The following is a 16,211-nucleotide window of genomic DNA, read 5'->3' on the forward strand; positions in this document are numbered from 1 at the left end:
GGTCATTAGTAGCCTACCAAACTTCCTAACTGCCTGGTACTCAGCACTCTATTGTCCCTCTAATCACTCTGACATCAATGCAAATGTAATCGAGAATCTAATCAAACACTTCATGAGAATCCATCAGCTCATGTTGCGTAACATTTCCATAGGCTATGCAACTGCGGGAGGAAACAGAGTGATGATGGTCGCTAATAAAAAGAGGAGGATCCCATCAGCTTTCTATAGGCTAGGCCTACTATATTTATTTCTCAACTTTCCTAACATTAAGCACATTGCTTCTCTTTACAACATGAATATTGCCTACCTGGCTGGCATGAAAATGAACCACAGGAAAAGCGTCCTCCATGAGCTATTTCAGTGCATAGATGACATGTATTTCCCCCCCTGTCCCTGTTTCCAGACAGGTGCATGATAATGGTCCATTCAAAATCAAAACTAATTTCATATATTATTTAGTATATGTAAAGACAAGATTAAATGAAGAATAGTCTGATGGGTGACAATATTAGCCGATCACGAGAACCAGCGCATGCCTTTTTTTGGGGGACATTTTCAAGTCATAGTCGCACACCTCATGTAGCCTAGCCCATAGGTCTATATGTTTTGCTTTGTGTCACAAATAAAATGGCCAAATAACTTATTCAAATTAAGCACATTAATCCGTTTTACAGGGGTGTAGAGCCTAACTGTCATACAGTACATACATGAGTTTCAAGTTTGGGGAAAATAATTTTGACCATAAAAACGCACCTGTATAATAAAAGCAATACATGCATAATCCCATTTGTTTTGAGGTGTTTTCCCACTAATGGAACATTCACGCTTATAGCCTACTGTTGTGTGGCATTGATTCGCTGATAATGTGAAGAAATAGCCTCATAGTTTATCAACATTTTGAGCAAAGTGTTCTGATCTGTTTCCTCAGCCTCATTGCTTAAAAAACGTTACATTTTTTTGATGCTAGTGGTTGTATTAATTTGGTATCTATCGCATTCCACAACTGCCCCAGACTATTATCATGACCTTGCCTTGTTGGTGAGGTTTATGACCCTAGAAATACCTTTCCCCCTTTTCTCTCTCTACTCTAGCGAGTGGACTCTTGGAAAGACCTTTGTTATCATAGAGTATGGTAACATCAAAAGGTTGGGGACAGAACAATATTTCCGTAATCCAACCAGTTGAAAGTGTCCGTTGGTACTTAAAGAATATGATGTCAGATCAGTTTTTGTCTGGGACATTATATCTGATGATAGGACGACATAAACTGTATCTTGGAAAGTCGACACATTCTAGTTATCAGATTCACATGGAATTGTTGTGCAATTTAAATGTTTAAATATGAAACTATTTGTGAAAAGATTAAATATAATTTTAGCTTTTAAATTAGAGAATTGTATTCATAAGTGAACTATGCCTACTCAGTGGCCCCGCCCAAGTGAACAGACATTGGTTGAGAACCATGAAACACACAAGCTCTCCCCCACTACAATGTCCCTTTGACGAAAGTCTACCTGGAGTTCCCGACGACGTGAGGACTGGTGTCCATACGTTTAAAAGGGCTAATTTCTACGTTAAGGTGCCGATCACCACGCTGGAAGGAGGAATGTCAACTACACCAGCCAGAATATAGCATGAGCTGAGTATGGCAACTTGGTATAAACTTTGAACTTTTATTCACTAAAGAAGGGATACATCCTAGACGTCGAGTTATCAGCAGCAGCTGTAAACGTACGTGGCTTAGGAAAGGATGGACAATCTCTTCAGAACGACAGGGTACTACAACGTATCCGTTCTACCACACGACAACAGACAACAACCTATCCGCATTTTCCTTTTCCGAATGGGCGGTTATTTAGAATGCATAAGATTCTGTATTTACGATAGCATAGCTTCATAAGGTCTGATAGAGACCCAATCCTTTTTTTCCTCAGTCTTCCTACTCTTTCATTAAAACCCAACCCTCTTTCTTTGTGTAACCAGCCGTCATATCGGTTTTGTTCACTAGGGACGTGTGGATATGTAATATGTATTTATAATCATGTGTGATTATTTCGGAAATAGTAAATCAATAATTATACCAAATGTTGTACTGCTGATTCAACTTGTTAGCCAGGGTTTGTGAAGATAACCAAGAATTTTACAATGTTCAGATGAGACTGAACATGTGCCCCGACTTCCTAGTTATTTACATTTACATGATTCGTTTAATCAGGTAATATTAATTACAGAGAATTGATTTGATAAAATAGCACGTCATATATCATTTAATCCATAGTAGAGACACGACACTATGTGTGGAATATGTATTTCTCACACAGAATAGATTAGTTAAACCTTTGTACTATGGGTAACAGTAGATTGACATAGGCTAGTGCTTTTGCTGTTTGTTAGGCATAATCATCTTGTTGGCTTACGAAAAGTAAATGTGGACTGTTCTTCCAATATCTTTAAAATGAGCCTTGGAATTGGATAAGGACACACACAGTTGCGTCCCCAATGTGTCTGTCTTCACTCGTAGCCTGTGAGAAAGACCAGATCACGTGACAGAGAGCCATGCTTCGGAGCACCCAGTTGGGAGAAGTGAATTATAATTATTATTCAGTCCAAGGGCACAATGGCGACTGACAGCAAAAGGAATGGAATCCCCCCCCCCCGCCCACCGGGAACTTAGAGACATTATCAAGTGCTCTACAAATTGTGAATGAGAGACTGATGAAGTGTGTACAGCTTGCTCAGAAAAACAAGGAGACCTCATGGCTTTCATGCAACTATTTTCAAATCATCATTAGAGTCGCATCATGCAGCCTTAGAATGTATAAAACATCTAAACATATAGCCCAACGTTTGTATCACAACTAAATTGACAAAAATAACTCTAAATTAAGCATATCTGTCACGCCCTCCAGTGCGCCTCCACAGTCCAGTAGGTCCTGTGCCTCCTCCCCGCACTCGCCCTGAGGTGCGTGTCATCAGCCCGGTGCCACCTGTACCGGTCCCACGCATCAGGCCTCCAGTGCGCCTCCACAGTCCAGAGTTTCCGGCGACAGTTCCCAGTCCAGAGTTTCCGGCGACAGTTCCCAGTCCAGAACTTCCGGCGACAGTTCCCAGTCCAGAGCTTCCGGCGACTTTTCACAGTCGGGAACCTCCGACGACGGTCCACAGTCCGGAACCTCCTAAGACGGTCAACGGTCCGGAGCCTCCAGCGACGGTCCGGGGTCCAGAGCCTCCAGCGACGGTCTGCGGTCCAGAGCCTCCAGCGACGGTCTGGCAATGATTCACGGTCCGGTTCTTCTGGCGACGACCCACTGTCTGGTTCTTCCGGCGACAAGCCACGGTCCAATTCCTCCATTGACGTGTCCACGAGCGGAGTGGGCACTTCGCCCCGCACCAGAGCCGCCCCCGACGGTAGATGCCCATTCGGACGCTCCCCTATTGACTCAGGTTTTGCGGCCAGAGTCCGCACAATTTGGGGGGGGGGGGGTACTGTCACGCCCTGACCATAGAGAGCTTTTATTCTCTATGTTGGTTAGGTCGGGGTGTGATTTAGGGCGGGTCATCTAGGCGTTTATATGTCGTTGTTGGCCTGTTATGGTTCCCAATCAGAGGCAGCTGTTTATCGTTGTCTCTGATTGGGGATCAAATTTAGGCAGCCTTTCCCCTTTGTGCTTTGTGGGATCTTGTGATTGTGTAGCTGCCTGTGAGCAGCCCAGAACGTCACGTTTCGTTTGTGCTTGTTTTGTTTGGTGAGTTTCAATTTATTAAAATATGTGGATCTCTACGCACGCTGCGCCTTGGTCCTTTCCTTGTAACGATCGTGACAATATCGGAGTACCTGTTATTTATTAAGCACTCACAGAATAGCTGCATGTGTGCACTCCCTCAAATAATTTGGAGAAAAAATCCTTTCTATTTTATTCAGCTATGTTCAATTGTATTCATCAAACTATAAAACAATATAAAATAATGCCACGGAATTCAAAGCTAATCTTGTCTGCTAAATCATATAGTTAAGCCCACAGCCATATAGCATAGCCAGATCAGGACATAAGGACAACTCGGAGTATGCTATTCTGTTCTTCTGAAATAGACTACATTTTCTTCATACATTTTCTTCATGTCTCTTTAGACCTGTCTAAAATAAAGAATGGATTTATTGTGAAGGTGTAGGTTAGATTACATGGATGTATTAAAATGTAGATGTTCCAAAGGTCTGCATCAGTGGCAAGAAAGGATATGCATGGAAGCCAGGAGATGCTAAATGTGTTTATGTTAATTAACAGTCAATTACTGTGAGACGGGCAGTTATTTACGTGACAATCACCGGCCGAAAAAATGTAATGATCGCCACAGCCCTGTATTCTTCCACACAAAGAAACAGAGAGCTGTATAAGGCTAACAGCAAAGTTTATATTGTAACAAAAGTCCATTGAATTTCTAATAAGGTGGCTCTCTACACAAAGCTGTTAGCTAATACAGCTTCCAACCCCACTGAAACTCATCAGCAATAAAGCAGAACAGAGTATGAAGCTCACTGTTTTACCACCATTAGTACGATGTTGTCGATGTCTCACTCAGAGGACGATAGAAATGTGGAAGCTTCCTTGACCACTCGCTCTTACAATTCCCCAACGGTGTATCTATATGACGTCCATCTACACAACTGTTCACTCTCTCTATTGATATAGGAGAGGCTTGTGGAGGAGGGGGGAGGGGGGGAGAGAAAGAGGGGGATACTGTGCCTTCGGAAAGTATTCAGACCCCTTTCCCTTTTTCCACATTTTGTTCCTTTACAGCCTTATTCTAAAATTGATATAATGTATTGTTTTCGTCATCAATTTACACACAATACACTACAATGACAAAGCGAAAACAGGTTTTTTTGATTTTTTTTTGCAACTGTATTGCAACAGACCCTTTGATATGAGACTCGAAATTGAGCTCAAACATATCTGGAAAGACCTGCAAATAGCTGAGCAGCGACGCTCCACATCCAACCTGAAAGAGCTTGAGAGGATCTGCAGAGAAGAATGGGAGAAACTCCCCAAATATACACTATCTTTCCAAAGTTTGGGGTCCTTGTTGTTGAAAGAAAATCGAATTTTTTGTCCATTCAAATAACATCAAATGGATCAGAAATACAGTGTAGACATTGTCAGTGTTGTAAATGACTATTGTAGCTGGAAAGGGGAGATATTTAATGGAATATCTACATAGGCGTACAAAGGCCCATTACTCCTGTGAAGGGAGTAGTACACATCGTTGTAAGAGATCTTCAGTTTCTTGGCAATTTCTCGCATGGAATAGCTTTCATTTCTCAGAACAAGAATAGAGTGACGAGTTTGAGAAGAAAGTTATTTGTTTCTGGCCATTCTGAGCCTGTAATCAAAGCCACAAATGCTGATGCTCCAGATAATCAACTAGTCTAAATAAGGCAATTTTTTTGGCTTCTTTAAATCAGGACAACAGTTTTCAGCTGTGCTGACATAATTGCAAAAGGGTTTTCTAATGATCAATTAGCCTTTTAAAATTATAAACTTGGATTAGCTAACACAACGTGCCATTGGAACACAGGAGTGATGGTTGCTGATAATGGGCCTCTGTACGCCTATGTAGATATTCCATTAAACAATCTGCAGTCATTTACAACATTAAAGTCATTTACAACATTAAAAAACTCTACACTGTATTTCTGATCCATTTTATGTAATTTTAATGGACAATTTTTAAAAATGTTCTTTCAAAAACAAGAACATTTCTAAGTGACTCCAAATATTTGAACGGTAATGTAGGTGTGCCAAGCTTGTAGCGTCATACCCAAGAAGACTCGAGGCTGTAATCGCTGCCAAAGGTGATTCAACACAGTACTGAGTAAAGGGTCTGAATACTTATGTAAATGTAATATTTCCGTTTTTAATACATTTGCAAAAATGTCTAAAAAGCTGTTTTTGCTTTGTCATTATGGGGTATTGTGTGTATATTTAATACACACAAACAAAATGTGGAAAAAGTCAAGGGGTCTGAATACTTTCCGAAGCACCGTCTACTCCCCTCTCCTCCCTTTCTCTGGAGGAATGAGATCCAGCCAGTTGCAGATAGAGCGCCATGTCCCCCCCCCCCCTTCCCCTTCTTTTCCGTCCCAGGAGGGCCATCCAAACCTGGCTCCGTCTTCTTGATTACCCAGGGGCAACAGCTCCAGATGTTGGATAGGAGGCATGAGGAAGGATGGGGATGACGACTAACAGGCGCAGGAGGTACAGCCGAGTTTGGAAAAAAGCCTGATTAAAAGTTTTAAACGACCTCGGATGAGAAGCAGGGGAACAGAGGGATCGGTTGAGAGTTTTAGGTCGTTTTGTAGACAGTAAAATATGACGCCATGTACTGGATAGACGTTGTATTGTGTTTGGTCCTCAGTAGCTGTGTTGGTACAGCATGGCACTTGTAATGCCAAGAAAGTCATTTCGATTCCCAGGACAGCCCGTATGCTAACGAAAGTGTGCACACACGACTAAGTAGCGTTGGATAAAAAGTGTCTGATGAAGGGCATATGCAGTTTGATACCTGAAGGTTTCTCAACCATGCTGCCTTGTCACAAGAACGACATTTTTATTAGAAGGCTTTGTGGAGAAAGATGGGTACAACCTTCTAGGACCTCTGTCTCTCTCTAACTGATTATTTAAGGACCCAACAAAGAGTACATTCGATGGACTGGATAATGATTGAACCGATAGGCTATTTGATTTATAGATGTATTGATTCTCAGTTTGACATACTGATTGACTGACCGACTTGACATCATTTGATCGATTGCAATGGTTTCACTGACTACACATTTGATTAACTGCCAGTTGGATTTACTGACTGATTGATTGACTAGCTGACTGGAGGTCAGTGTTGCGTCGGTCCACTCACCGTCTCTGCCTCTCCTGTCCAGGGTGGCCTTGGCCGGACCGGCGGAGCAGTAGAGGAAGCCGTCCATGAAGGACGGAGCATCAGACGGAGAACTGGTCTCTGAGGATGACTCCAGCTTGGGGAAATCTACACAGAGACACAGAGAGAGACAGTGAGCCTAGACGTGCAACATAACAGAACTTCAACATAGACGTACAGAGAGACAGTCTGTGTATGTTGGCCTTCACACAGACAATCATCAGAGATATGAGAGAGAGACAGACTAAGTAACTGTTCCATCCCTCTAAACCAGCAGTAACTGTTCCATCTCTCTAAACCAGCAGTAACTGTTCCATCCCTCTAAACCAGCAGTAACTGTTCCATCCCACTAAACCAGTAGTAACTGTTCCATCTCTCTAAACCAGTAGTAACTGTTCCATCTCTCTAAACCAGCAGTAACTGTTCCATCTCTCTAAACCAGTAGTAACTGTTCCATCTCTCTAAACCAGCAGTAACTGTTCCATCTCTCTAAACCAGCAGTAACTGTTCTATCCCTCTAAACCAGTAGTAACTGTTCCATCTCTCTAAACCAGCAGTAACTGTTCCATCTCTCTAAACCAGCAGTAACTGTTCCATCTCTCTAAACCAGTAGTAACTGTTCCATCCCACTAAACCAGCAGTAACTGTTCCATCTCTCTAAACCAGCAGTAACTGTTCCATCTTTCTAAACCAGTAGTAACTGTTCCATCTCTCTAAACCAGTAGTAACTGTTCCATCTCTCTAAACCAGCAGTAACTGTTCCATCTCTCTAAACCAGCAGTAACTGTTCCATCCCTCTAAACCAGCAGTAACTGTTCCATCTCTCTAAACCAGCAGTAACTGTTCCATCTCTCTAAACCAGCAGTAACTGTTCCATCTCTCTAAACCAGCAGTAACTGTTCCATCTCTCTAAACCAGCAGTAACTGTTCCATCTCTCTAAACCAGCAGTAACTGTTCCATCCCTCTAAACCAGCAGTAACTGTTCCATCCCTCTAAACCAGCAGTAACTGTTCCATCCCTCTAAACCAGCAGTAACTGTTCCATCTCTCTAAACCAGCAGTAACTGTTCCATCTCTCTAAACCAGCAGTAACTGTTCCATCTCTCTAAACCAGTAGTAACTGTTCCATCTCTCTAAACCAGTAGTAACTGTTCCATCTCTCTAAACCAGCAGTAACTGTTCCATCTCTCTAAACCAGCAGTAACTGTTCCATCTCTCTAAACCAGCAGTAACTGTTCCATCTCTCTAAACCAGTAGTAACTGTTCCATCTCTCTAAACCAGCAGTAACTGTTCCATCTCTCTAAACCAGTAGTAGTGCAGTAAGGGGGTTTAGAGAATGAAAGAAGGCCTACTGGTAAAGATGACCAAATAATTTGCCCATCGTTGATTCATTGGATTAAATGTAACTTTATTTCAATGCTTCTGCTTATTTGTGTTTTTTTGGTGGCTTGTTGTTCCTGTAAAGCACCTTGGGATGTTTTTGAGTCCCTCCTCAGGAGCTTATTGATAACACTAATCCCAACTGTACCTCTTTACTCAAATATCTACCGTTGTATTTATATATTTATTTATTGACGCACTCATTCATCTATTTATTTATTGCTGTCGCTCAGGCGTTTAATCCCAAGGTTATTCGCACAAGGTGTTTCGGGAAAGTTTTGAGGCAGAGTGAAAAACTCTCGAGTCTCTTGATAAATGAAAGAAATCCTCAGTGCTGCCTCTTTCTCCAGCACGACACACCGTTTTTTTTTAAAATCTTCTTCTCTCTCGTTTTCTTCTCTCTCTCCTTTAATTTTCTCACTCTCTTTTACTCTCTCTGTCTCTCACTCCCTCTTGCTTCTTTTAAGAGCTCCCCACGTTCAACCTTATAGTTTTCAAATTCAATTAGCTCCAATGCTTGGGTATTTTTTTTTTTGCAGGAGCCCTAGTTATACCTCAAGAGATTTTATCACCTACCCGAGCCCCCTCATCAAACAAGGTAAAATTACTTCAATTGAAATCCTATTAATTGAAGGACCTAACCTCCCCTCCTCCCTCCATCCCCCTCTCATGCCCTTTGCAGCTTCACATCTCTCTAAAATGAAAGGACCTGCAACTGCTATGAGAGTCAAACGCCGATGTGGAGATTCCCGAAATGGTGATTATTTGTGATCTTAAGATCCTGATTCTCCATGGGCTACTCACTGATGTGAATCTCACACAGGCATTTTTAGAATTGGAGCTTCCAATTATGTTCAAAGTCGACTCAGAGGGGACCACTACCCATCAACCTTTGGCAGGTAAACAACAGGACTACAAAACAAGTAAAGTCGTTAGCTACTGTAACATATTCTGTGTTTACTGAATCTGAAAGCATCCGTTCCAATAGGTGTTGCTGCTTAGCGAGAGACCCTGTGTTACAGTGTGTGGCCCTTTAAACAGTCCCTTTGGGCTCCTTAGATAACAATGTAAAATGCTGGCTCTGTAGCTCTGTCCTGTTTGTGTTTTTTTGTTGGTAGTCATAGCCTATTTCTCGGCTGTGCTGATTGGCTAACTCCCCAGTGAGGGAGGTGACATGACAGAGTTTCCAATTAGCTATCAGAGCCGGGACGGTCGGCAGAGTAACGGTCCTGTAACGATCCAAAACCACAACAGTCTGTCTGTGACCCTGGCCTTCGGCACAGGACACTGTGACAACATCCGCACGCACACACACAAGGATAGACACACATACACACTAAGATACACACACACTAGGACACAAACACACACACTAGGATACACACATACACACACACACACACACACTAGGATACACACTAGGATACACACACACACTAGGATACACACACACACACACACACACACACACTAGGATACACACACACACTAGGATACACACACACACACACACACACACACTAGGATACACACACACACACACACACTAGGATACACACACACACACACACACACACACTAGGATACACACACACACGAGGATACACACACACACACACACACACTAGGATACACACACACACACACACACTAGGATACACACACACACACACACACACACTAGGATACACTCCAAACTCTCTGTTTAGCTCCAAAGGAGGAACCTCTAAAAATGATCTCCCAGTTTTGAGACAACAGTCATTGTTGGTTTACTAGACAATAAAGCAGGGTTGACATTATCGATCTGGCCCTACACTATTGCCAAAACCAGGAAGAGACATCGCTTCAGACAGTCAACATTGGCCCTATCAACCGACTCAGGGAGCCAGTGCTCAGCCTAACGAGGCCAGCGCTCAGCACAGAGGAACACAGGGGGGTTTCTTAACGTTGGCCTGACGTTGGGGGAACGTCGGAGAGGAAGCTCTAAATGAGCCCCCCAGAAGGGATGAGAAGAGCGGAGATGCTCCGTGATGAATTTACTCTGCACAACACACAGTGTGTCACAGTGACAACAACAATATCTGATTGGACAACTTAGTTTGTATGTGCGCACGCACGCACGCACGCGTACACACACACACGTATCTTTGTCACACACACCTTTGACGACAGTGAAGAAATTGTATGTTTCTGTGTGTATGTGCGTGTGTCTGTCTGTTTTCGCCTGTGCGCGAGGGAGTGTGCACACCTCCGAGTAATGGGCATCGCCATGGCGACCAGGTGACCCAAAAAGGCAGTTAGTAGGCCTTAACAGCCTCGGAGCAGGAGAGTGTGCATAGACGCAGTGCATACATTATGCAAATCAAGGTCCCTGGGAAAGTATGTCCTTCCTTCCGACAGAGCGGCTCTGTCGCTCCTCGACTTAATTCACTCTTATCACTACGCCCCGCAAGGAACCATCCGAGCACAACATGTGCGTCATGGGGGAATCATAACAGCGCAACACATCTGTAACATGCATCCTACTACAGAAAGCTAAGGGAATTACCCTTATATCGGTCTTCTGCGGAGGAAACGGCGGAGAGAGCAGACGACGGAGAGGTATTTTATTCTTCTCTATCTCCTTTCATAAAGCGCCTCCCTTTGTTCGCTCCTGCCTTCGCTCTCTACTCATGAGAATGAGGGGAGAAATATAGCGTCTCTCACTGCACTTTTATGACTGGGAAGGCTGGCATGAGTGAGAGTTTCAAACATGATTGGATTGTAAAGTAAAAAATACAACATCCTGATTGTGTGTGGAGGGAGGGAGGGAGGGTGGGAGGAAGGAAGGAAGGGAGGGTGGGTGGGAGGAAGAAAGAAAGAAAGAAAGAAAGAAAGAAAGGAAGGAAGGAAGGAAGGAAGGAAGGAAGGAAGGAAGGAAGGAAGGAAGGAAGGAAGGAAGGAAGGAAGGAAGGAAGGAAGGAAGGAAGGAAGGAAGGAAGGAAGGAAGGAAGGAAGGAAGGAAGGAAGGAAGGAAGGAAGGAAGGAAGGAAGGAGCTGGACTGGGCTTATCTGTGCTTTCATAAAACACCCAAAATCTAGCCACTACTTTGAACGGCCTTTTCACAGATTTATATGTGAGAGACAGGACTGTCATGCCTGAATAGCGTATCAATGAGCTGTTATTTCCCCTGTTTGTGGCAGTACAAAGAGTGTCCAATGTGTGGCTGAATTGCTGGCGGATGACAATGTGCTTTGTATGATGACTTAAGACGCCCCTTTCTCTGAATGCACACTCAGAGGCTGACAGACGTGATGCACATGCCCACACACATAGAGATTAGTAACACACGACGGTATGGTAACACACACAGACACAGCTATCTACCTGAGAGCTTGTTGTGGTGTAGGAACTCCATTTGTAGCCTCTGCCCTGCCCTCTGGGCCAGAAGGTAGGGAGTCGAGTAGGCTGGATCTCCTGTAGCACACATCACATCAGCTCCACTGAACACCAACGACATGGTCTCTAACACATCAGGTAGAACCACAGCAGCACACAGCGCCTAGAGAGAGAGAGAGAGAGAGAGAGAGAGAGAGAGAGAGAGAGAGAGAGAGAGAGAGAGAGAGAGAGAGAGAGAGAGAGAGAGAGAGAGAGAGAGAGAGAGAGAGAGAGAGAGAGAGAGAGAGAGAGAGAGAGAGAGAGAGAGAGAGAAAATTAGCAGACACTCTTATCCAGAGCGACTTACAGGAGCAATTAGGGCTAAGTGCCTTGCTAAAGGGCACATCGACAGATGTTTCACCTAAATAGCCAAGCAACAATATTCACAAACACAATCCCCCAACACAGGAGAAGAGATTTGGAGATAAATGAACCTTTATTGAGTATATGAGTGTCACACTTGGATAGAAAAGCATTTGCTATTTGAAATGGGTTGTGAAATCCCATGAATACATTGTAAAGGCTGTTGAGAGAACCACTTTTGGGACAAGGGGAAAAATGCTATCCAGCCAATTAAAATGGGATCTCTCTCTCTCTCTCGTCCCCTCTCTCTCACCCCCACTCTCTCGCCCCCTCTCTCTCGCCCTCACTCTCCCCCTCTCTCTCTCTCCCCCTCTCTCGCCCCCTCTCTCTCACCCCCACTCTCTCACCCCCACTCTCTCGCCCCCTCTCTCTCGCCCTCACTCTCCCCCTCTCTCTCTCTCCCCTTCTCTCTCTCTCCCCCTCTCTCGCCCCCTCTCTCTCACCCCCACTCTCTCACCCCCACTCTCTCGCCCCCTCTCTCTCGCCCCCTCTCTCTCGCCCCCCCTCTCTCGCCCCCTCTCTCTCTCTCGCCCTCACTCTCCCCCTCTCTCTCTCTCCCCCTCTCTCACCCCCACTCTCTCGCCCCCTCTCTCTCGCCCCCTCTCTCTCGCCCCCCCTCTCTCGCCCCCCCTCTCTCACCCCCACTCTCTCGCCCCCACTCTCTCGCCCCCTCTCTCTCTCCCCCTCTCTCTCGCCCTCACTCTCCCCCTCTCTCTCTCTCTCTCTCACCCCCTCTCTCTCGCCCTCTCCCTCTCGTCCCCTCTCTCTCGCCCCCTCTCTCTCTCTCTCTCTCGCTCTTGTCCATAAACATAATAGTGTATCCCCCTAAACCAAAGAGGAGAGGCAGAGGTGTGGAATGGTGAGAGTGTAATTCTGCCCAGTACAGAGCCGACGCGTTTTATCGATCTGCCAGAATCAAGGAAGGTCTGAAAGTGAGGCCAAGCACAGAGCCGGCGCGTTTAATCGATCTGCCAGGAACAAGGAAGGACTGAAAGTGAGGCCAGGCATAGAGCCGGCGCGTTTAATCAATCCGCCAGAAACAAGGAAGGACTGAAAGTGAGGCCACGTACAGAGCCGGCGCGTTTAATCAATCCGCCAGAATCAAGGAAGGTTTGAAAGTGAGGCTCAGCACGCCATGTATACATACACACACACACACACACACACGCACGCACGCACGCACGCCACAAACAACTTGCCACCCACACATTTTCACACAAGCACACATTATCCATACACATAATGTGGGCCTAAACAAGCAGGCACTCTATAAAGCACAGGAACAAGACACATATAAAACATTAACCACACAAACACGAAGGGCTGTGTTCTGTCACTCACAGCATAGGAGAGAGATTTCATGTAGTTCAGTAGTTGTTCCCCCAATGATGAAATTGGGGAGTTGGTGCTGAGCGATTAACCGAAATGTCCGTTATTTTTGTTTTTCAAACAATAATTGACCGATGCGGTTCAATTATTTGAATTCCATTTTTTTTATTTTTTTTTATAGAATTGTTTCCTGTGAGCTCAATGTGCACATTGCACAGTTTCTCAAGAGATAAATCAGATCCAGCCTAAACTGTGAAATGTAGTAGGGAGTTGTAGTTTCTCTAGAGATAAATCAGATCCAGTCTAAACTGTGAAATGTAGTAGGGAGTTGTAGTTTCTCTAGAGATAAATCAGATCCAGCCTAAATTGTGAAATGTAGTAGGGAGTTGTAGTTTCTCTAGAGATAAATCAGATCCAGCCTAAACTGTGAAATGTAGTAGGGAGTTGTAGTTTCTCTAGAGATAAATCAGATCCAGCCTAAATTGTGAAATGTAGTAGGGAGTTGTAGTTTCTCTAGAGATAAATCAGATCCAGCCTAAATTGTGAAATGTAGTAGGGAGTTGTAGTTTCTCTAGAGATAAATCAGATCCAGCCTAAACTGTGAAATGTAGTAGGGAGTTGTAGTTTCTCTAGAGATAAATCAGATCCAGCCTAAACTGTGAAATGTAGTAGGGAGTTGTAGTTTCCAACAGTCTAATATTCTATATAGTTTAGTGCAAAAAAACACGATGCACGATCGTGAGGGGATATAGAGAGCAGCTGTTGTTTCGCCAGGTATCTCTACTTGAAAATACATGATCTAAGTGATTTATAGTTGGTATTCAGCAGTCATAGTAGTATGTCTTATTTACTTAGTAGAACTACTAAAATAGTGATGTTGTCAGACAGCAGCTCTATAGAAATGAGAAAATGACTTGGAATTAAATAATAAAGACATCAAATAAAACTAATGTAATTAACACAACTGAAATATTTTATTAAAGTAAATTAATGTGAATAAATGATGGTTAATCATGGGACTTGTATTAATGGTTTAAGTCTGTGTTGTTACAGCATTCAACCCACATAATGCATAGTGCATTTAATGTAAAAAAATAAAAAATGGAAACGGGAATCAAAAACCGTGATTATTTTTTAGATAATGGAAAACTGAACAGACCTCAAACAGCAGTAATCGCTCAGCACTACGAGGAGGACATACAGTACTTTAGTCACACGCAATATCTGACAGCACCGGACCGAGTTTGACAAAACCTGGGTGAAATCATGCGTCTTGCCAGAGAGATCCGGCATTTACAAAATAACACTGATTGGTCGAAAGCAGTACATATAGTAATGTACTGAAATGTATTAATCACAAGCAATATCTCAATTAGCCCAAGGAGGGCGTGGTATCATTCCTGACATGTTTACTGTTGCCTTTTTTCTTCTGTATCATCCCATTCCCTTACCACAGTATCATCCCATTCCCTTACCACTGTATCATCCCATTCCCATACCACTGTATCATCCCATTCCCATACCACTGTATCATCCCATTCCCATACCACTGTATCATCCCATTCCCTTACCACAGTATCATCCCATTCCTATACCACTGTATCATCCCATTCCCATACCACTATGTCATCCCATTCCACTGTACCATCCCATTCCCATACCACTGTATCATCCCATACCACTGTATCATCCCATTCCCATACCACTGTATCATCCCATTCCACTGTACCATCCCATTCCCATACCACTGTATCATCCCATACCACTGTATCATCCCATTCCCATACCACTGTATCATCCCATTCCCAAACCACTGTATCATCCCATTCCCATACCAGTGTATCATCCCATTCCTATACCACTGTATCATCCCATTCCCATACCACTGTATCATCCCATTCCCATACCACTGTATCATCCCATTCCCATACCACTGTATCATCCCATTCCCATAACACTGTATCATCCCATTCCCATACCACTGTATCATCCCATTCCCTTACCACTGTATCATCCCATTCCCATAACACTGTATCATCCCATTCCCATACCATTGTATCATCCCATTCCACTGTACCATCCCATTCCCATACCACTGTATCATCCCATTCCCATAACACTGTATCATCCCATTCCCATACCACTGTATCATCCCATTCCCATACCACTGTATCATCCCATTCCCATACCACTGTATCATCCCATTCCTATACCACAGTATCATCCCATTCCCATACCACTGTATCATCCCATTCCCATACCACTGTATCATCCCATTCCCATACCACTGTATCATCCCATTCCCATACCACTGTATCATCCCATTCCCATACCACTGTATCATCCCATTCTCTTACCACAGTATCATCCCATTCCACTGTATCATCCCATTCCCAAACCACTGTATCATCCCATTCCCATACCACTGTATCATCATCATCAGAGAGAGAGAGAGACAGAGAGAGAAATAGAGACGTAGGGAAAATACAGACACACACATACAACCCACGGTGGCAAGTCATGTTCAGTGTATGATTGTTCTCTGAAAGACGGGTCCCGATCACAGCTGTGTTGAGTCCTTTTACATAGGGAGTATGAGAGACAGAGAGACAGAAAGAGACAGAGAGAGAGAGAGGGAGAGACATGGAGAAAGAGAGAGAGACGGAGAGAGAGATGGAGAGAGACGGAGAGAGAGATGGAGAGAGACGGAGAGAGACAGAGAGAGATGGAAAGAGATCAAGTTGGAGAGAGACAGAAACAGAGAGAGATGGAGAGAGACATGGAGAGATG

At 43.9% G+C, this 16,211-nt stretch overlaps 1 protein-coding gene and 1 long non-coding RNA gene across 2 annotated transcripts in view; one reads left to right on the forward strand and one right to left on the reverse strand.

The window, feature by feature from the left end:
* arap2 (ArfGAP with RhoGAP domain, ankyrin repeat and PH domain 2) overlaps nucleotides 1-16,211 on the reverse strand; it is a 199,645-nt gene that overhangs the window by 84,872 nt on the left and 98,562 nt on the right. The window contains exons 14-15 of the mRNA XM_071334049.1: nucleotides 11,679-11,853; nucleotides 6,913-7,038 (exon numbers count right to left, since the gene is read on the reverse strand). Of these exons, the coding sequence (XP_071190150.1) occupies nucleotides 6,913-7,038; nucleotides 11,679-11,853 (301 nt within the window). The remainder of the gene's footprint in view (nucleotides 1-6,912; nucleotides 7,039-11,678; nucleotides 11,854-16,211) is intronic.
* Nucleotides 10,719-16,211, forward strand: part of LOC139534683 (uncharacterized) — a 32,529-nt gene continuing 27,036 nt past the window's right edge. The window contains exon 1 of the long non-coding RNA XR_011666980.1: nucleotides 10,719-10,912. This is a non-coding gene — a long non-coding RNA (uncharacterized lncRNA). The remainder of the gene's footprint in view (nucleotides 10,913-16,211) is intronic.

The sequence above is a fragment of the Salvelinus alpinus genome, chromosome 11, assembly GCF_045679555.1.
Source record: "Salvelinus alpinus chromosome 11, SLU_Salpinus.1, whole genome shotgun sequence".
In the NCBI taxonomy this organism is placed as follows: domain Eukaryota; kingdom Metazoa; phylum Chordata; class Actinopteri; order Salmoniformes; family Salmonidae; genus Salvelinus; species Salvelinus alpinus.